Source organism: Juglans regia, chromosome 7, assembly GCF_001411555.2.
Source record: "Juglans regia cultivar Chandler chromosome 7, Walnut 2.0, whole genome shotgun sequence".
NCBI lineage: Eukaryota > Viridiplantae > Streptophyta > Magnoliopsida > Fagales > Juglandaceae > Juglans > Juglans regia.
The window spans coordinates 18907116-18933170 of NC_049907.1; the positions used below are offsets into that span (position 1 = coordinate 18907116).

The window sequence follows — 26055 nt, forward strand, 5'->3', positions numbered from 1 at the left end:
CTAGTAGGTTCCTTGAATCTTCAAAATAAACTCCTATTCAATGAAATGAGATAAACATATTAATATTCATTTCACTTTAAACTTTACTATTCGATACCCTTACGCGCTCACTTAAATTCCAAATTGAAATTAAAGCATCTTCCTTAACCCCTTAGCTACATACATGGCACTAAGTCAAACATTAATATCCTCATTCCGACATTTAAAGAACTCATGAAAGCATATAACTTGCTTGCTGTCCCTTTTTAAAGGCTATTATTTCCTATACAAGGGATATGTAGGAATCATAAGTTAAAATGTATAAGATGGTAGGGATTTATTTAAGAATGGTAGGGAACGAGGAGGTACTACTAAATCTAGAATTGTTTTTTATCAAAATGGCATTCTGACAGCTTTGTAACATCATGTGAAAGTAACTCTAACAAAAGACAATGCTTACAAGAGATTGGTTTTTGTCACTTGTTCTTCAAGGGTTTTCCATACTAAAGTTTATCTTTGATTAAACAAAAGGGGTGAAGTTGAGCAAGGGATGGAATGGGCTGATTTAGGCTTCCAAAATAGAATATTTTCAGAATTTCTGTAGTACATGGATAGCTAGCAAGTCTTAGTACATTCATGGTCTTAAACATCTCTCACTTAACTAACACTCAACCATAGAATTAAATAATACAAGAGTTGTACAAAACTTAAGAAAGCCTCAAATATTTTTCTGAAAACATAGTATAATTAAAAAGGTACAACACTTGGCAAATTAAAATTCCTAAGGTAAGCTTACTAGTTTAGATTTAAAACTCTTAGTGGCTTACTTAGGCCATAAACCTTAGGGAAAACATGTCTAAAATTAAAAACTTTAACTCCATTAATTTAACACATAGAGGCATAATTAAAACATGGCTTAGACTCAAGGAAACACAAGAAAGGACTACAAAATTTGCCTTGCAAACACACGGCTAGAACACCAAAACAGAGCCTAAACACACACGATTTCATCATCCATATACATATATATATATATATATATATATCAACAAATCAATTAATCAACACTTGAGGCTAACCAAGTTAAATAAGAAATATGTCATTTTCGAGTGATACGAGATACACTGAAAGGCCACCTCAACACACTCGGTCTGCCCAGAAAACAGGGGTTTCGGTTACTACCCATTAGATCAATCAATAGAGAAGGCAACATGAAACTGGTCTAGGAAATTTCCACACAACACTCGGCTAGCCTAGAATTTGAAACCATCAATTACAAGGCACAAACTTCCTTAGAAAAACCCCAATCACAAGAAAATCTCGTGGAAGGAATATTACCTGTTTTGGTCCCCTTTCAAGCCACGGAAATACACAATAGAAGAGAAAAAGGAAGGGAATCCGAAAGATCCAAGGCTGGAATACAACAGAAAATTTCGTAAAAAAAAAGAACCCTAGGTTAAACCCATAGATCTAAGATTTCAAACTAGAGATTAGAGCCATAGAAATTTACTTACGAAGTTGATTTCCATGAAGATTTCTGGTGAAGATCTCAGGTTTAGGAAATGAGAGAGATCGGCTTGAAGAAATGAGAGAGGACGTGTGAACTGGAGGAACCAAGAGCTTCTCGTATGAAGGAAGGAAACTTGAGAAGTTTTTTCTCTTTTGTGTGCCTTGGGACCGACAGGTGTAGGAGATTAAGGAAAAGAAATTACTTACTTTGCCTTGGAAGATGTCGTGTAGGAGAATGAAAGGGGATTTAATTTGGCTAATGGAGGAAGCTACAGGTAAGGAGATTTACTTGGCTTCTTGAGAAGCTACAGTTCAAGGGAAGAAAAGTCAAAGGGATTTAATCAAACTTGTACCATAAGCTAGAGAATGAATGGATAAAAAGAGTTTGGATCATTTTTTGAGTAAATAAAATTAAAGGGTTTGAAAGACATATTGTAAGGTCATAAAAATCATACCCTTGAATTATTTAATAACGCACATAAAATAAAAATACACCCATCTTAAAATAAATTAATAAAATAAAAAAAGTCTTTATCTCAAAATATTTAACTTAAAAATTAATAGATGACGTAAGGACTTACGTAGTAGGATTCGGGTATTACAACTCTCCCCCCATAAAATAATCTTGTCCTCGAGACTGGACGTACCTCAAAGAAAAGGGGTGGGATATTTATCCCTCATGTTGTCTTCGTGCTCCCACGTCGCCTCTTGTTCCGTATGGTGGTTCCATAGTACTTTGACCATCGGGATCGTTTTGTTGCGAAGTACTCGAACCCCCAGATCCAAGAATTGGACTGGCGCTTCCTCGTATGAGAAGTCCTTGTGCACCTGGAGGGGTGCATAATCCAACACATGTGTAGGATCGTGCACATATTTCCGAAGCATTGAGATATGGAAGACATCGCGGTTTACCTCAGCTTTTTGGAGGAGTGTGCAAAGGAACCTGGGAATAGAATTGACTTACAGCACTGTTTTCCACCCTCAGACAGACGGCCAATCCGAAAGGACAATTCAGATCCTTGAGGATATGTTACGGGCATGTATCTTGGACTTTAAAGAAAGTTTGATAAAGTACTTGCCGCTAGTTGAATTCGACTACAATAATAGCCACCAGGAGAGCATCGACGCAGCGCCATAAGAAGTTTTGTATGGGCGCAAATGTAGATCACCCCTTTATTGGGACAAGGTTGGTGAGAAAAAGATGTTGTGCCCTAATTTAATTCAGACTATGCAAGAAAAGGTGGCTATCATCAAAAAAAGGCTTGCTTTGGCTAAAGAGAGGCATAAGAAATATGCCAATCGTAGAAGAAATGAGTTACACTTTGAGGTAGGAGACAAGGTAAATTGCCACGACCTCGTCCTAGGATTAGGGCGGGGTTGTGACAAATCTTGGTATCAGAGCAAATGTTAAGGAGTCATGTAGACTTTAGGGATAACTAGGCTGAAGCCCCCTCTGTAAAGTATGCCAAGCTCCACAACAGGTTCAAATGTTATTTTACTGCACGTTATGAATTCTATAAAAGATTGCCAGTCATGTATGTTTATTTTTTGCGAATAGTTGCTAATATTCTTGTCATACATGTTCCAGTATGGCAACTCAAAATAATAATAATAAGCGTCGAGGGCGGCCCAGTGCCCTTAATTTTGAGGACCCACCAGAGGCCCCCAGACATTTGGGAGACCTTATTGACGCGGCGACAGGCCTCATTGAGGCCTTCACCAGCGGGCAAACCATGATGTAGGTGCAAGTCCCGCACTTGACTGCCTTTGACCGTTTCTGCAAACAGCACCCTCCGTTGTTCGATGGCAAGGGTACTGAACTGGATGCTGACAACTGGCTAGAGCGCCTTGAGAAAATCTTCAGTGTGGTTGCCTGTACAGAAGAACAAAAAGTAGAGTTTGCGGTTTACAATTTGGCTGATGTGGCTAACGGGTGGTGGAGGGCCACTCGTGGGCTCATTCGACAAGAGTTGGGAGAAACCACTCCGATTTCTTAGAGCAAATTTAAGGAGGTTTTTAACAATCTATTCTTTCCCTTACCAGTTCGAGAGGCTAAGGCCAGGGAGTTCGCAGGCCTAAAGCAGGGATCAATGACAGTGAGGCAATATGCCTCTAAATTTGTAGAATTATCGAGGTTGGCTCCACATTTGGTTCTTACCGAGTCGCTGAAGGCCGAAAAACTTGAAAGAGGCTTGAACCCCAAGATCATGGACTCCCTTCTTGTGTTGAAAATTAGAAAGTTTGCCAACCTAGAAGATCGAGTGGTAATGCTGGAGGAGAATCTACGCGTCAGTGCGGGAGAGTTTAGTCAGAGAAAGAGGCAATTCCAAGCTTTTGAGCAGAATAAAGGCAAGAGGCCAATGTACAGCCATGCACCTAAGCCTCTTCAAATGATCAAATCTCCTTAACATGGTACCGTGGCATCTCCTCCTCCGTGTCAAGCATGTGGCAAGCCTCACGCTGGAAAATGCTTGATGGGGACCAACACTTGCTTTAAGTGTGGTAAGGCAAGTCATGTGATACGAGATCGCCCAATGCTTGCGGCTCCTAATGCTCAGGTGCCAAACCCAGGGCAGAAGAATCTGGTACCAGTTCGACTCTTTGTTCTTACCATGGATGATGTTGATGCTTCTCCTGATGTGGTGACAAGTATTCTTCCACTATTCTCACATCGTGCATTAGTGCTATTCGATTATAGTGCCACGCATTCTTTTATATCCCGTAAATATGCTTGTTTGAGTGAGAAAATACCTGAACCCTTAGAGTTTGTTATGTCTGTCTCTTCGCCCCTTGGGAAATCCGTGAATTGTCAATCCATGCTAAATGGCTGCATGATAGAGGTACATGGTCAACGTCTCTTTGCCAATTTAATATTGTTCGACATGGAGGAGTTCGACGTGATTTTGGGTATGGATTGGTTGTCTCGATACCATGCTAGTGTGGAGTGTTTTAAGAAGGAAGTGGTCATTAGACCACCAAGCAAGTCAAAGTTTCATTTCTGTGATGTGGGTAAGAGTCCTATGCCAAGGGTGATCTCTGCAATGAAGGCCACCACTATGTTAAGGAAGGGTTGCGCCAAATTTCTGGCTAGTTTGGTAATGCTGCCACCAAACGAGCCTAAGTTGTAAAATATTAAGGTGGTAAAGGATTTTCCTGATGTCTTTTCGGATGAGCTGCCTAGCTTACCTCCAGATAGGGAGATTGAGTTCTCTATAGACCTCATTTCGGGAACGACGCCCATTTCTAAAGCGCCATATCGGATGGCGCCTGTGGAGCTCAATGAGCTCAAGGATCAATTGCAATAATTGTTGGAGAAAGGCTTTATTCGCCCTAGTGTGTCACCATGGGGTGCGCCGGTTCTCTTTGTAAGGAAGAAGGACGAATCGTTGCGACTTTGCATTGACTATAGAGAGCTGAATAGGGTGACTATTAAAAATCGATATCCTTTATTGCGGATCGATGATTTGTTCGATCAACTTCAGGGATCTCAATTATTTTCAAAGATTGATCTTCGTTCAGGGTACCATCAACTGAAGATTAAAGTAGAGGATGTCCCAAAGACTGCTTTCAGAATGAGATAAGGGCATTATGAATTTCTAGTAATGCCCTTCGGATTAACCAATGCTCCAGCGGCTTTTATGGACTTCATGAACCGTACCTTTAAAGAATATGTCGACCAATTTGTGGTTGTGTTTATTGATGACATTCTCATTTACTCGAGAACCCCGGAGGAGCATGCGAAGCATTTGGAGATTGTCTTACAGGTGTTGTGGGAGAGGAAATTGTATGCCAAATTCAATAAATGCGAGTCTTGGCTACAAAAGATTTCCTTCCTTGGCCATATAGTGTCAAAGGATTGTATCTCTGTAGATCCTGCAAAGGTAGAGGCCATAGTAGAATGGCCTAGACCAAAGACAGTCCCATAAATTAGGAGCTTCCTTGGTCTTGTGGGGTATTATCGAAGATTCATTGAGGGGTTTTCTCGCATCGCAGTTCCTTTAACGAAGTTGACCAGACAGGGTGAGAAATTTATATGGACTGTGGAATGTGAGAAGAGCTTCCAAGAGCTCGAGGAGAGACTTATGACGGAACCTGTTCTCACTATACCTTCGGGTGTTGGTGGATTTGTAATATACAGCGATGCCTCACACAAAGGGTTAGGATGTGTTCTTATGCAGCATGGAAGAGTGGTAGCATACGCTTCGTGTCAACTTAAGGAGTATGAGCACAACTACCCAACCCATGATTTAGAGTTGGCTGTCGTGGTGTTCGCCTTGAAGATATGGCGACACTACCTTTATGGGGAACGCTGCGAAATTTATATGGACCACAAGAGCTTAAAATATTTTTCACTCAGAAGGAATTAAATATGAGGCAGCGCAGGTGGTTGGAGCTATTGAAAGATTACAACTGCAATATCAACTACCACCTGGGCAAGGCCAACGTAGTCGCAGATGCCCTCAGTCAAAAGTCTTCTTCTGGCACTCTTATGAGTATGTATACTCCCCAGAAATTTATTATTTTGGATATGGAAAAGCTGGGAGTAGAGATGGTGAAGGATGTGCAAGCAAGACAGGGTAGCCTAGTTCTTGGTCCGTCAATATTGGACCAAATCAAAGCTGCTCAAGGCAAAGACATTGACTTCCAGAAGATCAAGACGGAGGTCTCGGAAGGGAAGCACCTCGACCTTGTGGCTTCTGGGGATGGATCTCTACGGTGTAGAGGAAGATTGTGCATACCAGCTAAGAAGGAGTTATGAGACCTAATACTAAGGGAGGCACATAGGTCTCTATACACAGTGCATCCGGGTAGTACCTGTAATGCCCGTCCTTGTGGTGGGGCTTTTTAAAACATGATTTTGGAAAAGACGATGGGAATTATCGTTCGATTTAAAACTTTTTACTTCCATACCCAGGGTGCAAGACTCTACGTTATAAAATAAAATGTGCTTTGAGAATAAAAGAGGTTTACAGCGGAAAACATTAATTTTAACAATAAAAGGCCTCTCATACATTTAAACACTCATGCCTAGACTTCCGTGCTCTTCCCCATGGGCCATATCCGTCCTGACGAGTATTGCTCCTTCGGTCCTTGTGGGGGGAGGGGTATGGATAAAAACTAAAATAAGTCGATGACTCGTAAGCATTACTTCATATAGTTAAAATATAATAACATAGGTTTTTATTCATGCATTCATCATTCATACATACTATACGTATATGCATACGTGCATTTGTTTGAAAACGTCACTAGATGGGATTTTTCTTTAAAGGCTTTCTTATCGTAAAACGTTTCTCCCGTCAGTGCCTTCATTTCTTAAAGAGTTCATGTGTTCATGCATTCATACATTCTTTCTTATCACTTTCATAGGCCAATGCACACTGTTACGCCCTGCGTGCTAAGGTTAGTGGTCTTCCTTTGGACCCGGACTCCGCCCGTGGCCACAGGTTGGGAATCCCTTTCATGGGAGGCAGCACTAGGTGCACTACCAGTACTACTTACCCGGCATTGCAATCTGCCCATTCATTGGTACCCTTTTCATTCATATGGCTGTTACGTATTTTCATACATTTCATGCTTTCATGTCTTTCTTGTTTTTCATTCATTTATTCATATCAGCTCTAAAGAGCTAGAACTTTCATTCAGTTCTTTCTTTCCTTTAATAGTCCTTTCATGAGAAAACATTCATTTTCATGAGAAAACATCATTTCATGAGAAAAACATCGTTTGGGGCGTAAGCCCGAAAATCGTCTTTCATGCCATTGATTTTTGTGGAAGATACATACAATAGATACTGCGTATAGTCATCCATTCACATGCGTATAATTAATACTTTGGGTGCGTAAACAGGGGCTGCCAAGGAGGGCCGTACATATTTATACCTTTGAACACTTATACTTAGCACGTTTTTTGTAAAAACATCATTTAGTGTCGTTTGGTAAAGCGTCGTAAAGAGAAAGAGTTTCATTTTCATTTTCGTATATTTCAGAAAACTCTAGAAGAGTATGAACGTAATACTTACCTGGTCTCCATGCTACTTTCATACCATGCAGTCCATTCATGCACATGTCAGATGGTAACTTACATGCATACACATAACCTTAACATCATTCTCTGTCTAATGCATAAGCAACTTAAACTTAGAAGACATAAGCTACACTTCACTTGAAACACTCTCCTTCTATCCCGTGTTCTTACGTGTCCCTTTACTATGTTAAAGCCTTCGGGGACCACTTACGGTCACTACCTCTTACAACCCGACATTCTACTTCAAGTGCTCATCCACTAAGGTGAACCCATGATTCACCTTAGGATTAAGACACTAAGACCATCGTCTTACTCTTCTTACTGACCACATTCCGACTCATGATTCCGACTGACGGAATCATGCATCCAAATCCTAGACAATACACCCGTCACTGCCTCCATGCATCTTAGCCCACACTAAATCCTCATTCCCATCCATACAAGCCAGACAGTTCTAAGCCGAGTCTGAGGCTTAAGCACCGTTCAACTATGCTTAGGACAGATTACCCATTAAATAAGGTGAATCTGCCCGGTACATGTGTCTCACCAGAGTACACACGTACCTAACCCTTTTATCACCTAAGATCAACATATAACACGTTGATCACCTCTTATGTAAACAAGCACCATACTCCGATACCAACCTTCTCTCAACCCAGCTAGCATGACTCTTCATGCTACCCGTCCCTTTCAACAATTCATCCAAACACATAACATGACAAGACTCCGTTCACAACTATGCCTTACATCACGTCATATAGCTCGAGACTACTCCCAAGCTACATCGTGACCTTGTCACGTCACCCAACATCCTGCTACGTCAACTCCTAACACATCGTGAGTACGTTCCCTCATGTACTCCTGTCACATCGTGACATCTCGTCCTACTTCTACTACGCCATTCCTACACTAACTCCTCACCCATCGCAAGCACGACTACCAGTAACCATGTCACTTCGTGACGTTCCCCAGTCATGCTTCCGTTGCGCACTCTTATACTTGTTCTGCTACTTCACCCATACTCCCAGCCATAAGTCAATTACGGTGACACCTGTCACCTTAGACTACAAGCCACATCATAACTACTTTGGGACACTGTTCCACAGTTCTCGACACTACTCACCACATTCTACGCTCATCAACCACACAACCATCCTTATCTCTGCGACCCACCACATGGTGTATCGCTGCGCCTCGTGAAGTACACACCACGTATACTCATTTCTCACACGCTACGCCACACAGAGTACACTCCACGTGTACTCTATCGTTTTACCTCATGGAGTACGCTCCTCGTGTACTCTTTCCACACACACTACGACACATCACCACTATAGCATACCCGCCATATGGTGCATCACTCCACCATATGGAGTACACTCCATGTGTACTACCTTCACACACGATACGCCTCACAGAGTACACTCCACATGTACTCTTCCCATTCCACAAAATGCCATGCCATCATTACAACACAGTCCACAACACTATACATCGCACTTCTCAACTACGCCCAACACTTCACAGCGCACTACACAAATATGCCCAACACTTCACTACATAGCACATCACAATACAGCGAACCCCACAAATACTAACAGCACAGTCCACAACCTAATCAACTAATTAACATCTAACATAATAACGAGGGATACAGGGTTATTCCATCGATGGGATAACCCGTGCGTTGCTCGCTGACCGTCACGGTTGATGAAGCCGGAAGGGTCGTACGTGGCGACTAACCCACGTACGGTGGCTGTTTGGGCATTTAGATAGCTAGGTGTGGTCTTGGAATGGCTCATGGTGACCTCGTGGTGGCTGTGAAGGGCGGTACACAATGTATCTAGCCATGTACAATGGCGGCTAGCCACGTACAATGGCTGCCTTGGCCATTGGAGGTGGCTAGAGGTGCGGGTCTAGGCATTGGAGGGTCGGGTCATTGTCCTGGAGTGGTGGTCTCGTTGTGGTGATGAGGTGGCACACGTCGGGGACACGGCGGCTTGTGGAGGAGCTAAGGTCGTGGGTCTCAAAGCATGGGAAAATAGAGGGAGAGCTTGGTTGGCTTGGAGTAGCTCGGGGAGGAGCCATGGTGGCCAGGGGAGGTGCCTGGTGGAGCTAACACCGGCGCATAGCGGCGCTAGGGCCGTCGGTTGCCTTGAAGCCATGCGAAACCCATAAATGGGTTTCATGTGTGCGTGCGACGGAGGGGAAGAGGGAGGTTGTCGTGGCTTGGGTTCGTGCAAGGCGGTCACCGGTGTGAGGCGGTGGGAGGTGCAGTGGCCTGGGTAGCTGCGTACGGCGGCGCATGGTGGGGAAATGGGTAAGGAACCTGTGCTCATGAGGGAGAGAGCTCGTGCGGTGGAGGGAGGCTATGGGCCTCGAGTCAGGTGGAGGAGGAACGGGTAGGGAAGGAGAAGCACATGGTGGTGCTCAGTGGCCCTGGGTGGCCGCATACGGTGGCGTAAGGAGGAGATAATGGGTGAAACCCATTTCGGTTACTCACCGTGAAAGGAGAGGGAGGGCTGCACGTGGGGACCGTTGGACATAGCTGGCTTGCTTGCCGACGTGAGGGGATGTCGATGGTGGTGGCGTTGGGGCCAAGCAGCATGCAGTGGCGCTGAGCTGGGCCATGGAAGAATCGGGCGAGAAAGGGAGGGGAGACTTACGGCATACACTAGGGGAAAGGGAGGAGAGAGAGAGGGGAGGGAAAAGTGAGGGAGAAGGAAGAGAGGTCTGGGTTTAATCCTGATCCCTTCATCTTGGGATCCTCAAAACGATCTAATGGTGGAGGATTAAGACACTGATTTGAAACTACGTAAATATTAACTTAATTAAAAGCACTTAGAGGAATAAAGGTAGAATATTATTTAACTAAACTTTAGTTTATAAAATAATATTCCTTCATTATTAATAAAATGATGAAGTCTTATTTAATATCTTTAAAAGAATAAACTATTTAATTAGTTAAAGCTTTCAACATAATTTAAATCTCATAATATTTTAAATAACTGAAATCATTTTAATAATAATATTAAAATGATTTCCAACAATTCTAATATTTTTGGAGCTCTTCAAAAATATTATAATTGTCTTATTCAAAATCAAGCTTAATTCAATAATACTGAAAATACCTCATATAAATATTTCCAGTACATTTAAAACACTTGGCGTGCCTTAAAAGTCACATAATATCTTTGAAAACACGTCATCGGGGTTCAGCACGCACAACGAGGCTTGCAGTCGCTAGATAGAAGGGGCGGACAATTACATAATTTCTGCCTTCGGAATTTGATTATGTCAAAGAGAAGGAACGCACGTTAGAAAGAAGAAACATACATAAGAAGGAAGGAGCGGGGTGTTACAATACCAAAATGTACCGAGACCTGCGACGACACTATTGGTGGAGTGGGATGAAACGAGATGTGGCCAACTTTGTAGCTCAGTGCCTGACATGCTAGAAGGTTAAGGCCCAGCATCAAAGGCCCTCGGGAGCACTGCAACCATTGCCAATTCCAGTTTGGCCATTGGATGAAATCAGCATGGATTTTGTAACGGGATTTCCTAAAGCCTAGGGAGGGCAAGATTCAGTATGGGTGATTGTCTACAGATTAACGAAGTCAGCCCATTTTCTACCAGTCCAGATGACCTACTCAATGAGTAAGTTGGCGGAGTTATACGTCAAGGAGATAGTTAGGTTGCATGGAGTTCCGTCCAAGATAATATCGGATAGGGACTCACGGTTTACCTCAGCTTTTTGGAGGAGTGTGCAAAGGAACTTGGGAACATAATTGACTTACAGCACTGCTTTCCACCCTCAGACAGGCAGTCAATCCGAAAGGACAATTCAGATCCTTGAGGATATGTTACATGCATGTATCTTGGACTTTAAAGAAAGTTGGATAAAGTACTTGCCTCTAGTTGAATTCGACTACAATAATAGCCACCATGAGAGCATCGATGCAGCGCCATACGAAGTTTTGTATGGGCGTAAATGTAGATAGCCCCTTTATTGGGACGAGGTTGGCGAGAAAAAGATGTTGGGCCCTGACTTAGTTCAGACTATGCAAGAAAAGGTGGCTATCATCAGAAAAAGGCTTACTTTGGCTCAAGAGAGGCAGAAGAAATATGCCAATCGTACAAGAAAGGAGCTACACTTTAAGGTAGGAGACAAGGTAAATTTCCACAGCCTTGTCCTAGGATTAGGCCGAGGTTGTGACGGGAGTCATGTACTGATGAGTTTATATATGATCATAAATTTTTTTAGAGACGTTTTGATTTCATGTTTTCGATGCAATTCACTTCTTAGGATGAATTCGACCTCAATTTTGGTTGTAACAAGGACGTACGAACTATGAATGAGTTGATGGCTAAATTATTTCAGAGTCACAAGGGACGATGTCATGACCACTTCAAGAAATTCAAGACGTTGGAAGAGGCTGTTCAGTCCCTTTTTCAGAAAATGAAGTTATAGGATTGGAGAAAGTGTTGTGATCTTTTTGCAAGTCCTGATTATCAGGTATTCTAGATTTATTCCCCACAAGTTATTTACATCTATATTGGTTTCATATATTATATTTAACATTTTTAACTTCTCCTGCAGCACTTAAGTTCTATCAATGTATAGAATAGAATGGCTTTGACAATCCACCATCGTGCCGATTCAAGGTCATTCCAGCATCTTGCTGGTAAAATAGTAATTAATAACTTATTAAAATTCACTCATTTTTATCATATTCTTTTATTTTAAGTACTAATATTATTTTTTAAATTACTACTGTGGCTTTGTTAGAAATGTGATGATCTTGAAAATCTCTCACTCATTCATGTTTATGATGTTACTTACACTGATGAGCACAGTGAGTGGGTTAATCCTATCGCTAAAGATAATTATGTAAATGAGGTTATTTTTTATAAATAAATTATGCAACATGTGAATTCATATTATGTTTGATTCCTCATTTCTTATAATATTTTACTTATTGTGTATTTTTGTTGTAATTGGAAGAAAAAATGATTGAGATCCAATCAGCCTTTGAGGAATCATCTCCTAGTGACATAGACATATTTATGCAAGTGCTCGGGACTAAGTCTGGTTTGGTAAGAGGTGTGGGCTGTTCTTTCAAGCGTGTCGGTTCATTCTCCATGACCTCTACTTCGGAAGTCGAAACAACAGGAGTTGGAATCTCTCTTATCACGACAGTCTGATTTAGAGACACGTTTGTAGGAGCAACAAAGAGACCACAATGAGAGAATACACATTGAAGTCTAAGAGCAAATATAGAGAGATATGATGGTCCAGATGGAACATGATATCTCACTTTAGCAGGATCGCAGTGAGCGAAGAAAAAAGAAGAAATGATCAATATATCATTATCATTATCATTATCATTATTATAAACTTTTATTATCTATTTTGCAACTCTATAAAACATTATTAGTTGTTATATTTATGGTGTAATATGAAACAATCTATATGCTTTTTAATTTTATGAAATTACTATTTCTGATCAGAATGTTCGCATGTAAATAACAAACATTCGAACATGGCTTCACATTCGAACCAACGTTCGAACAAAATACCACCAAATTCCAACAAAACGTGCGAACGTAATGTCACGTTCGAACATAGGACGTTACGTTCGCACGTTTCAACGCACAAACGATCTAAACGTTCGAATGATTATAATAGATACGTGCGAACGACAACCTAACATCCGAACGTTAAAAATTTTACATTCGAATGGTTCTCCATTAACATCTGAATGCTACATTCAAACGTTCTAGAAAACGTTCGAAGATTGTTACACTCGAACGTAAATATCATTTGTGTGGTCGAGTTAACATTCGAGCGTCAATTTTACGTGCGAATATTACTTTCTGTGAAGGATTTTAACTGTCACAAAAAAAAAATCACGTTTGAATGTTACAACTCAAGGAAGGCTTCCAACCGTCACCAAAAAAAAAATGTGACAATTGAACAGTAAACCGTCATAAAAATATTACGTGACGCCTTTTAGGTGACGGTCATGGTGATGGTGTCAAACCGTCACAAAAAATATTTGTGACAGTTTGCTTATGTTTTGTGAAGGATTTTATCCTTCACAAAAGTCAAAATCTATTGTAGTGGGCGAGTGCTAATAATTCTCATGCAATACGAAGGATCAAGCATGTGTCCACATTATTATTCAATTAAAGGTGATTAATTTTTAGCACGAACAAAAGACTAGGTGAGAACCCACATGGCTCATTTAATTTCTAAAATCCTATTAAACTCAACATTATATTACATTAACTAAGAGAACAATAAGATTAAGACACTACATAAAAATCTAATGAATAATGGAAAATACAGTCTGTGTAATTGCAAGTCCAAGCAATAAGATAGCCGCCAAAACTGAAAGCAAAGCCCAAGGACTATTGAAATGAATGTGCCTTAATTTTGCCATCCATACATTCAGGCGTTTGGCACAGTGCTTGTTCAAATCAGTGGAAGTTTCAATGTAAATGGACTTGCTGGGTGAAACGGTGACATGGTGGCCAAGCTTGTTAACCATGGTGGAAGCAACTTCATCATCACCCAACCAATTTTCAATGATTCCTTTCCGACGGAGTAATTCAACATCCTTTGGAGAGTTAATGAGATCATCGATGAAGCATATATAGTCGGTGACATAACTCGAATCATTGTTTGGATCACTATATTGCTCAAATGCAATTAGATTTCGCAAAAAAGTTTCAGTTTCATCTTCTATTCTCAAAGGCGAAATTTCCAATACCCCATTGCTAAAATTTATGGCAAACGTGCAACATTGCTTTGCCGCCTTGAATTTGACTCCACTCTCTTTAAGCTCCGTTGCACTGGGTATTGACTTTACGACTTCAAGCTCTTTAACTTCTCTGCAGTTAGGAATTGACTTCCAATTTTCAATCTTATTCAAAAAAGGTAGGCGCATAAACTTCTCTATCATCTCGAATTTGGCTCCACAATGTTTTGACTTGCGGTCTTCATTCCTTTCTATAGAAACTAGCTCCATAAATTTCTTACTGCCCTTCTTTATATTTTCCATTTTTGCAAGTAAAGGACTTGCAAGTCTACGTATCAGGCCAAATTTCCATCCAACATCTTGAAGTTCTATGGCACGATCTAGTTGCATATCAAATACTGAAAGCGTGATCATTGTATGTATTAGATCAAGTAGATGCTTAAAATCTTCTTTCTTGAATATTTCTCCAACCTTTAGATCATGCTCATGTACTATTTTTTCGAGTGGAGGAGTGATAGCTTTATGCATCCGACAAAGTGGCTTTTCGGTTGAATAATAGATCGATGGTTTGACTTCCCAATCTTGAAATGGTAATGACCCAGAGAAAAAAGAAATGGCAAGATCACTAAGTCCTGTCGGACCACTCTGATCGTTGGAGACTGAGCTTCTGAGACGGGTAATTTCATTGTTCTGCTCACTATCGACGATGTGTTCTACAGAATGTATGGATGCATTAGGAAGTGGTGCCTGGTCACTCGCACTCATCTCGAACAATTTAGTGAGAACAAAGTATGGAAGTTGATTTTCAAATAACAGTAGATCGCGAGCTATTACGTTATGCATCCAGCTCATTTGGAAGATTGGATCATGCTTATCCCCTGAATTGCACTCCTCATACTTTCGGAAAAGCTCAATGATGAAACACCCATCAAGTAGCATCATTTCTACAAACTCATCTTTTTTCAGGCTAATGCGTTCGGCATAGCAATTCCGGGCTCTTTCTTCCAAATAACTCAAGGCACTGATGTAATCTTTCACACTACATTCATTTCTCCTTAGAAGCATTTGCTTCAGATACCTCAGTTTATGCTCTTCCATAAACTCATGCCCAACCTTGCCATGGTCATTGTAAGGACCGATCGCAAGCAGAACGGGTTTGTAAGCCTTCTCATTTACCTTGAGTAACAGCTCGTGCACTTTAAATATAGAACGCTCTTCAGCATTAATTGGAGTCCCAGCTAGCTTTTTGTCAATAGCCTCAATACGAGTGGAGAGAGCATCTCTACCCATGATTTTGTGTGCAACTCTCTGATCCTAATACAAGGCATACAAATTCTCATTAATATTAACAAGTTTATGATAAAAATGTAGAAGATCGGTTTATATTCTAGAGACATAGTACAAGATCCGTTTCAAGTATTTGCATACAAATTTCACTAATTTTATAAAAGCTCCCATTAAAAAAATGACATGCATCTAAGACAAACCTTTCCACTAATATAAATATAATCAAGGTGCTTCTTTTCCATTTATTTTGCCTAGACAATACAATTGGCTGAGTGATATTTCTAGTATTGCGCGCGGCTTAGGTTCCATTTTTCAGGGTGGGAATTATTTTTTATATTTATTCCGGCTTTAGAAACGGAAAAATCACCTGAACTCACTGGAAATACTAGACAATTCCTTGGCTAGTGGAAAAACACCTAGATAATTAGATGGGAATTATTATTTATCTTTTTTTTTATTTCCTTTCATTCGGCTTTGCAGAACAGAAAAAACTGGCCAAATGTTTCAGTATGTTAGAAGGAAAAAAATCACAAAGGAAAGCAGAAAAGAAGAAAGGTTAATTAAAATCGACTTGCTGTCTTAATTAGTGTGTTTAAAGAAGCGAAAGGAAATGAACTTGCTTGCTTAATAATTTGATCCGGGTAAATCGCTGGCCTGCTGCGGATTCTTCTACTGCTCTCTGATAAAAGGCTCGTGATAAGAGTTTCCAATGTCAGATAACTATTATATATACCGAAGGAAACATTGAGTAATTAGGAGGGTGGACTAGACTAGTGATCATCATCATCATGAACATTGTGCATGCCGCAACTATTGACTGTGAGTCAAATACCCCATCTATATACCTATCAGCTGGGATGATTGAAGTAGCTTTGATCTCTGAAATTGAGAGTACTTTTATAAAAGAATGTTACTTTTATAGAATGTTTTATAAAAATACTCATCGTTTAAAATTATGTAAAATGTTCTGAAAAATATTATGTGTATATTATTTTCCTTTCTATATATTATTATATTTGTGATTTGCGAATATATTGTGAAAGCAATGTCTGACACGGGCGGCTCGGTATAAAATAAGGCATAAGCGAAAATTAAGATCATGAGGCCCCTTTTATATTTAATATAATAATAAAAATTAAATAGTTTTATTAAATATGTAAACATTTAAAATTTATTTAAAGTTAACAATAGTCCTAACTACTTACAATTATGACGCTATCGAAACTCAAATACACTAAAGAGCTTAAGATCTTGAGAATCTAAGGGAAGCCTAAATTCATAAGAATAGCCAAATAAAATCAATAATATTATGCAAATAGAAAATTAAAATATTTCAATAAGAAAATGGAAACCAAAGAATCTAAGCGTAAGAAAGAGTGAAAGATATATAAAGTGTGAAAAACAACTTAGTTAAGCTGATAAATCTAAAGTCATATGTCAAGTCTTACAACTATAATATTAGAGAAATGATCTGTAAAAACTTTAAATAGAAAGTTCTATACAATTTTTTTGTAAAACAATAGACCGCATTTAAAAAAATATATTTTATTTTTTAATACGTAAAACCTAATTTTTTATAAAAAAATATATATATAATTTATATATTTAAAACTTGAAACTAACATTACTCATCACTGCATTTCTCGGTCTATCATTTTTTCTTTTTATCTATTTTTTCACAATTTTGAGACCCTTTACCAGCAGGGGCCTTGGGCAGTTGCCTAAATTGCCATGGCCTTGAGCCGTCCGTGGTCTGACAACAAGTATACCAGGAAGGGTGCTGCTAGCGGGACGCCGTACTATATTTAAAATTTCTCCTTTTTTTTTTATATTTTCTATTTAATATTTTTAATTATTAAAAAAAATAAAAAAGTATACAACTTTACTAATAATTATTTTCTTCACTATTAAATAAAGAAATAAATTAAAATAATCAAGCAATAAATTCAAAGAAATCTACTAACATTTTCATAGGAAGGATGTTTAGTTTAGAAAAGAGTTCTCGCAGAACTCTACTTTTGAAATTGATGTGTTTGTTGTATATAGAATTGTAGAATTTTTTTATTATAAAATAAATTTAACATATAACAATGAGTTAGGTCAATATATGATATTTATTTTTATGAGATCTCTTTTAATAAATACGTAGACGTCACGATCGAATGCATTTAACACGGGAAATTCATGTTAACAATAAGGTTATGCAATGCTAAACATCAACATTATAAGAAAAATGAGTATTTATGATAAAAAATGATTATTTACGATGAGAATAGATTCAGATTTAGGTACTGATGTGTGATTTTACTTTCACACGGATCTCTCACATGAACAATTTGTGGGCACTCTTCTTGTTAGAGGTATCTATGTGTAGACCCGCGAAAGTACATGCTTCTTAACCATTTACATAAAAGAAATTAAGAATCTAATAACTATTGAATTCGTAATGCCAAAAATAATTATATATTGAAATTGTACTAAAATTTATGTACTGTTTGATTTTGGACTTTTGTATAATACTTCTATTTCTGAGTTCTCAAATGATTTAGCTTTGGCACCGTAAAAACTAAATACCGAACCATTTGAAAATTACACGTTTTTATAATTCGGGATCTTATTTTTCAACTATCGTATAATTGCTTCAGAAATTTTAAGAAACCCATAATTAAGTAGCTTCATCAATTTCTCGCTAGATAATTAACAGCTGGATTAACACATTAATATGCCATATGTCAACCTTTAATTGGCTTGTGTGGATATTGATGCCATATATCACGCAATCAAAGGCTGACACGTGGCCCTATATTAATTTTCTAAGGAGAGATTGATGGAAGTACTTAATTGTGAGTTTCTTCATGATTTTCATGAATCAATTTTGAGTGAGGGGAAAACTAAGATATCGAATTCTAAAAATGTGAAAACAAATACTGATTTTACATTGAACTCTAAAAGAAATGATAACGACAGGGATATAGGTTATTTAAACACGAACCCGCACATGATCAATTCACAGGAACTGTTCATGTGAGAGGGATCCATGTAGACATGTATCTTAATCATTTTTGCAAAACAAATGAAAGATCTAATAACTATTGAATAGATAATGCCAAAAATAATTATTGATGTTGTAAGATTCATGTACCGTTTGATTTTGAACTTGTTCAGGATACTTCTATCCCCGCGTTCTCAAATGGCTGAGTTTTACCTTTGCACCTGAAAATATGAATACTACGATTTGAAAATTACACAGTGAGTATCGAAAGGAGAAAAAGTGGCCTCACTGTTTTAGTATGCTATAATCTACATATACGAGGAAATAAATAAATAAAAAAACTCAAAACAGAAGAAATGTAAAAAAAACCTTTTTCTTTTAGACTTACTTGCTTAATGATTATAAGAAGTAGATCGCCCCCACTACTCCTGTAGATTGCCCTTTATTTAAATACAGCTCAGACGACTTTAATAATCCCTGCAAATGTTATGCCTTCACACATACGTGTGGACTAAGTCAGAGTCAACGTCGTAGATAATGACGGGGCGACCTACTCTTTAGTCTCTTACCGTGAAAATGCCGCAGCATCTGTGAGTCATTTGGATTTAATATAAATAATTAAATATAACATTTTCGATATTTTTGAATAAGTTATAATAATCTCATATTTATATATATATTTTTAAATTGCATCTGCTATTAGGAATTACTACTGTTAATATTAAACAGTACCACGCAACCAATTTCTTGTCCATCTTAACAATTAAATTCTAAACAATTTTGTTTCAATTGAAAAATGTAAGTAGTTTTAGATTAAATGATGGCACTGATGCATTTGTAAATTACGACAAATAGCTTACACGAAATATATATAGCAAAAGCCACTTGGCATTTGTATGCAAGAGAGTTAACATGTTAAAATTATAAGGTCTCCATTAATTAGATCATGCATGCACAGTAAAGACAAAATACATATGAGTTAATTAAAGTGATTAATCTCTATATTTGGTGAATATTCTACATGTTAAAATACATGTAAAAACTACTATTTCTTTTCTTTTCCCTCACTTTTACTCTTTTAAAATCCTAGATATATGTCTCTCTCTTTATGAAGATCACATACCACCCCCAAATGCAGTAGATTATAGTTTTATCTCTTATTTTGTAAAGTACTCTACGCCTCGATCTAATACTAGAAATAATATGTAATAAGAAATATATTTTAAAATTAAAAAATAATTTTTATATTTTTTGAAAAAATAAAAATAAAGCTAGCCACTAGGGTGTGACCAAGTCAAGCCGCCAGCAACCTTTATAAGTCTATGTAATAAAAGTCATGACTTATTCATGTAGGGAAAAATTCTACAAGCTGCTCGCTGGCTATGGCAATGAATTTTTGTCATTATACATGATCATTCAATTATTGGTTGTTTCGATATTTAGAGTTGACCCAACGTCTATGGTCGATCGGTCAGCAACCTCTGGATGCCAAAGGAGTCCTTACCTTAGGGTGAGTTCGTAGTTCTTACGGGATGGTGACGATGGGCAGGGTTGGTCCATAGATTTTCCTTTCTCTTTGCTCTAATTATATGAGTACTATCTCCCAATATCTCTTGAGAGTGCTAATTCTCATGCAATATGAACAATCAAGCATGTGTGGTACATGTCTCCACCACATTATTATTCAATATGACCAAGCGAATCAAGGAGGAGGTTTTTTTTACGTATAATCTCTATGTGACGAAGGATGACTTTGTTTTCTTTTATTTCATATTATTTTCCTTATAATAATTTGTCTTCTAATTTCCACTATATTTAATTTACTAATAATAGAAGAGTGTTACTAGAATATCCATCATCATTCTAAACTTACGAAACAGCTTAATCATGTTGAGACACTCGTGGCCAAATAATGAAAAAATGCTAAATAAAAATATAATGAAAAATACGTGTAATAAATAATAAGCTCAATTTACAAACTTTAATAGTCCCGGGCCATACTTAATTGCCACGGGTGGGTGGGTTTCCCAAACGTTGGCCCCCCAGGTCATTAAAATCCTTGCAAAAAGCTGAAAAAATGCATTGACAGCTGGTCTTTATTCAGGCCATTAAATACTTATCCACTTTTATTTATAGAACATTAAAAGGTTATAATATTATTAAAGTTATAATCTTTTAGTACTTTAACAGTTTGTCACCAATCACCATAATGTAAATGAGCCAGTGATTGGGCCAATATATAACATCCTCAAACGCAGTACTATTAAATATGAAAAAATAAGCTTTATATTTTATTTTTACAAAATCAAGCTAGCCAGTAAGGTGTGGCCAAGTCAAGCCGCCGGCCACCACTATAAGTCTATGTTAGAAAAGTCGTGCATTAATATTTATGTAGGGAAAAATTCTACAAGCTAGCTAGCTATGATAAGGAATTTTTGTCATTATACATTCAATTATTGGTTGTTTCCAATATTTAGGGTTGACCCAAAGTCTATGGTCAGTCGGTGACCCCTGGACGCCGAAGGTTTCGGTTGATCACTTGCGTAGTTCCTACGGGCCGGAGATAATGGGGTCGGTCCATGAATTTTTCTTCTTTTTGTCCTATTTTTATAGTAGAGAAAAAATTTAAAAATCTAACTTCGAATTTAACTTTGCTCTGGAATTGGAGTTGGAGGTGTCATCAGGCCGACTCTACCTCTGATTTTGCCCTCCAACTCTGAATCCAATTTTGATATTGTACATGTTTTATAAAAATATATGTATTTATCAATATATTAATCATATACACTAGTATAGTTATATAATTATATAACTAGAACTTATATAGTTAAATTCAATAATCTACTAATATAAGCTAATTATTATAAAATAGTATACTTATAATATAATATAAATTGACTAATAATAGTTTAGTATATATAAACATCATAGTATTACTACAATGTAACACTAATGTATAATAACATCTAATATTAATGTGTAATAACATGTAATAATAATGCATAATAATTAATGTCTAATAACATGTAACACTACTGTATAACTATTAATGTATAATTTATAATAATATGTAATACTAATGCATAATAACTAATGTATAATAACGTATAATAGTAATGTATAGTCACTAATGTATAATAACATGTAATACTAGTTTAAAACAACATGTAATACTAATGTATAATAACATATAATACTAATATATAATAACTAATTTATAGTAACACTACTATAATACACATATAATACTACGTTTAGTGTATAATTAAGTTAGAAACTAATAAAATAACATGTAATACTTTAGTAGAATGACATGCAATTAAACAATATAACACAAGTCTATAATAGGAATAAGTTAGACACTAGTATAAAATAGTATAATGAGTTAATAACATGTAATAATATAGTATAATATTACCTAATTAGACACTAGTTAAATAGAAATTATTAATAATCTATACTAACAATTAAATTTAGTAATTAAAAAATTATAAAAATTATAAATAAAAACATTTGTGGTTAAAACAAAGATTAAAATTAATTTAGCATTTGGTTTAGTTTAGGGTTTAACAAAAAAAAAGCCCAACATATGGTTTAGGTGCCGTTTGGATAGTGAGTTGAGATAAAAGTTGAAAGTTGAATAAAATATTCTTAGAATATTATTTTTTTAATATTATTATTATTTTAAAATTTGTAAAAGTTGAATTTTTTATTATATTTTATATAAAAATTTATGAAAATTATAATGAAGAGATGAAACAGTTATTGTATCCAAACGAGGCCTTAGGGGAAAGAAAGAGGCTTTAGAAGCAAAAACAATAAATCATTTCCTTACAAAAATTACTATTTCTTTTCTTTTCCCTCACTTAATTCCTTCATACTAATTAACCACATTTACACTTTTATTTATAGAACATTAAGAGGTTATAATAGTATTGAAGTTATAATCTTTTACTCTTTTAACAGTTTCTCACCATAGTGAGCCAGTGATTGGGCCATCCTAGATCTCTGGTCACAGACCAATACACCATCCTCAAACGCAGTAGATTATAGTTTTTTTTTTTCTCTTCTTTTGTAAAGTTCTCTATGCTTCGATTCGATACTAGGATATGGAATAAGAAATATATTTTAATATTATAAAATAAGTTTTATATATTTTCTTAAAAAAAATAAGCTAGCAAGTAAGGTGTCGCCAAGTCAAGCTGCCGACCTCACTCTCTGATCGCCCAATTCTAGTTCATAAGTTTATTTCCAGTTTTTTTGTACATTTTTCGGTAATAGTAACAAGTTGTTCCAATCTATTGCTTGCCGGCATTTTTTAATCGCCATGCGCCTCTCCAATGGTCTCCCCAGTTGCCAATCTGTCAGTTGGAGGAAGAAAATTATCCAAATCAGTGACATGTGTGGCTCACGTGCAACTTATAGTGCGCGTAGGCCTCATGCGCCTCCGCATCAAAAGGGGTTTCCAGCCGCCACGTGTGGCACCACTATGGCCAGCGGCCTTTGATCTTTCAAATATGCATGCTCATTTTTTGCTCAGTGCCTACACGCCCCACTTTTGTCGGTGGCTATCTTTAACCGGTGTATCGGGTCATCTTTTAGTTGTTATTCGTCTATGTTTCTGTTTTTCCTAACCAGCGATCAAGATGATATGACCATGATAGTCTCTTACAGTTGGACCAAATCAACAAAATACAACGCACCCCTTCTTGACTACGGTGTTTAGCCGTAGGTTTATAGTCTGTCTACTAGACTATGTGTTAAAACTACTTTTGAAAAGCATCATCTTGTGGGATTAGGTTGGAGTCAAGTTTTTGACTTACCTCTTTTTTTATTTTTTTTTTATTTATTTTGGTGCTATTTTTTGTTTATTTTGAAAAGATTGTCTAGGATTTTCATCCCACTAAATTTTGTATCTTTGTAACTATATAGTTTATCTTTACTATGCTTAATTTGCTTAAAAAATAAAAAAGAAAAGAAAAAAGAAAGCTGTTGGCCCCACTATAAGTCTAGGTCAGAAAAGTCATCATGTGTTGTTCGTGTAGGGGAAAATTCTACAAGCTAGCTAGCTATGACAAAGGAATTTTGTCATTATTACATTCAAGTATTGGCTGTCTCGATATTTAGGGTAGATCCAAAGTCTATGGTCAGTTTGCGACCCCCGGATGGGGTCGAGGCTCGAGCCTCCGTGAATTTTTCTTCTTTTTATCCCAATTTTAGGATAGAGTAAAAATTTTGAAAATTTGATTTCGGACTTGACTCTGCTCCAAGTTGTCAGAGTCGAACGTGTCGTCAACTCTAATTTTGTCAGAATCAGGCTAATCTATCGTCTAGAGTTGTCTATTCACTTTAACCACTAGTTATTTTTATAATTTTTTTTTATTCATATTTTTTTAATATATTTAAATATTTTTAAAAATTTTAAAAAATATATTAATATACTTAAAATTATTAACTGAAAAAAATAAAAAAAAATTATTTTTATTTTTATCAGGCGGTCAATTTGAGCAATAAAATTGGAAATTGGCAGGTAAAGTAGTTTTTTCGTTATATAAATTGCCAATAGATGCAACATTAAAGTATTACTACACCGTTCTCCCATGGCGTTCTCTACGTGCTCCGTCTTCCTCTCTCTCTTCCTCCTCTTCCTCTCTGCATCTGTCTCCCTCGCCGAGATCCGATTCATGGAGGTAAGATTTGACAACCGACCGATTATTCCCTTCGACGAGTTTGGATTCACCCACACGGGTCGTCTGGAGGTCAACGTCTCCAAGATCTCCCTCTCCGCCACGAATCTCGATCTCACAAAGGTCGGATTCTTCCTCTGCACCCGGGACTCTTGGATGCACGTGCTCCAGCAGCTGGAGGACGGCGATGTCTCGTGCGCCCTCCTCTCCAAACTTGTCAAGCTTGTCTACACATTCGATAAGCTCAAAGACGCGAAAGGCTTTAGCATCGTATTCAGTGAGACCGACGCTGATCAGTTCACGTTCGTCTTCGCCAACTGCCTCCAGAGCCAGCTCTCGGTCTCCATGGACGTTAGGTCGGCGATGTACAATCTTGACGGAGCATACAGTCGTCGGGACTACCTTCCCGCTGGGAAGACCATTCTCCCGAGGATTTACTTCCTCTTTTCTCTGGTCTATTTCCCTCTCGCCGGCCTTTGGGTCTCCGTTCTGTACAAGAAGCGGTTGACAGTGTTCGGTATTCATTTCTTCATGCTTGCCGTTCTGATCCTCAAAGCTTTGAATCTGCTCTGCGAAGCCGAGGAAAAATCGTTCATCAAGCGCACCGGTAGCGCGCACGGATGGGACGTGTTGTTCTATATATTCAGTTTCTTGAACGGAATTGCTCTCTTTACTCTCATTGTTCTGATAGGCACGGGCTGGTCGTTTTTGAAGCCCTATTTGCAGGACAAGGAGAAGAAGGTCTTGATGATTGTGATCCCGCTTCAGGTCGTGGCGAACATTGCTCAAGTCGCTATCGACAAGAGCGGGCCGTTCGCGCAGGATTGGGTCACCTGGAATCAGGTGTTCTTGCTGGTCGATGTGGTTTGCTGCTGCGCGGTGTTGTTCCCTATCGTGTGGTCGATCAAGAACCTGCGCAAGGAGGCGAGGCCTGACGGCAAGGCGGCGGCGGTTAATTTGACCTTGTTTAGGCAGTATTTCGTCGGGGTGATTTGCTACATTTGTTTTACCCGCGTTGTGGTGCGTGTACTAGAGACTAACACTTCGTATCGATATCTTTGGACGAATGTCGTGGCTGCAGAGTTGGCGACGCTGGCGTTCTATGTGTTCACCGGGTACAAGTTCAAACCCGAGGCACACAACCCGTACTTTGTGGTCGATGATGAGGAGGAGGCAGCAGTTGATTAGGCGCTGAAGCTTGAGGATGAGTTCAAATTGTGAGCGTTAACAAGGAAGATTTTTGGAGCTGGAGCAGTAATCAATTTGGGGAGTTGAGGTAGAAACTTCAAACTATTACAAAATGGCTATTGTTAAATTTGAGTACTACAGAAATTGTCAGGATATAAAATTTGTGTTTTCTTTTGTTGCTTGATCTACTGTGCCTGTTATTTTAAGTTACCAGTTACGATTTCATACACTCATGTATGTATGTGAAATGGACAGTATCTCGCTATAAGAGATTGTGTTTTTTGAGATAAAAAATTATCTCAAAAAACTCAATTTTTGTCCCAACTTATATTTAGAAATGAAAAATTGTCTCGGAAAGATTGTCTCAAAAAGTTTTAGAGACGAAAATCAAATTTCATCGCAAAAAATCATTTTTAGAGATGAAATTGGGCGGATCCAGTCGAAACCATTCGAACTAATATTTTTTTTAGACGAACTGATTTCGTCTCAATACATTGTTTGAATGGAATATTTCTCTATACAAACTGAGACATTCATTCGAACAATATGAAATATTCATTCGAATTAATGATCATATTTGATTATATTCAAATGAACAAAGTGTTCGAACAGATTTTACGCG

At 37.8% G+C, this 26055-nt stretch overlaps 2 protein-coding genes and 1 long non-coding RNA gene across 5 annotated transcripts; 1 reads left to right on the top strand and 2 right to left on the bottom strand.

The window, feature by feature from the left end:
* Window positions 1-227: 227 nt before the first annotated feature.
* Window positions 228-18811, bottom strand: LOC118349039. The gene is made up of 3 exons (XR_004802019.1): window positions 18799-18811; window positions 949-950; window positions 228-262 (listed from the first exon to the last, which is right to left on the bottom strand). It is a non-coding gene; the product is annotated as an uncharacterized LOC118349039 (long non-coding RNA).
* On the bottom strand, window positions 13763-19010 carry LOC108979671 (UPF0481 protein At3g47200-like). 3 transcript variants are annotated; one of them, XM_018950379.2, is made up of 3 exons: window positions 18947-19010; window positions 18709-18794; window positions 13763-15593 (listed from the first exon to the last, which is right to left on the bottom strand). In XM_018950379.2, the coding sequence occupies exon 3, from the start codon at window positions 15567-15569 to the stop codon at window positions 13845-13847; it is 1725 nt and encodes a 574-aa protein (XP_018805924.1). In that variant the 5' UTR covers window positions 15570-15593; window positions 18709-18794; window positions 18947-19010; the 3' UTR covers window positions 13763-13844. The 3 variants fall into 3 exon arrangements, with proteins under 3 accessions (XP_018805924.1, XP_018805929.1, XP_018805925.1); XM_018950384.2 differs by having other exon boundaries at window positions 13763-15587; window positions 18709-18779; window positions 18947-18976; XM_018950380.2 differs by having other exon boundaries at window positions 18709-18779; window positions 18947-18974.
* A 5135-nt stretch (window positions 19011-24145) lies between these two features.
* LOC118349038 (protein CANDIDATE G-PROTEIN COUPLED RECEPTOR 7-like) lies at window positions 24146-25614 on the top strand. Its single transcript, XM_035692412.1, has one exon. The coding sequence runs from the start codon at window positions 24159-24161 to the stop codon at window positions 25431-25433; it is 1275 nt and encodes a 424-aa protein (XP_035548305.1). The 5' UTR covers window positions 24146-24158; the 3' UTR covers window positions 25434-25614.
* Window positions 25615-26055: the final 441 nt, after the last annotated feature.

Excerpts from the sequence above, each read along its gene's own strand:
- LOC108979671 (XM_018950379.2), bottom strand. The coding sequence starts at position 15,569 with ATGGGTAGAGATGCTCTCTCCACTCGTATTGAGGCTATTGACAAAAAG.
- LOC118349038 (XM_035692412.1), top strand. The coding sequence starts at position 24,159 with ATGGCGTTCTCTACGTGCTCCGTCTTCCTCTCTCTCTTCCTCCTCTTC.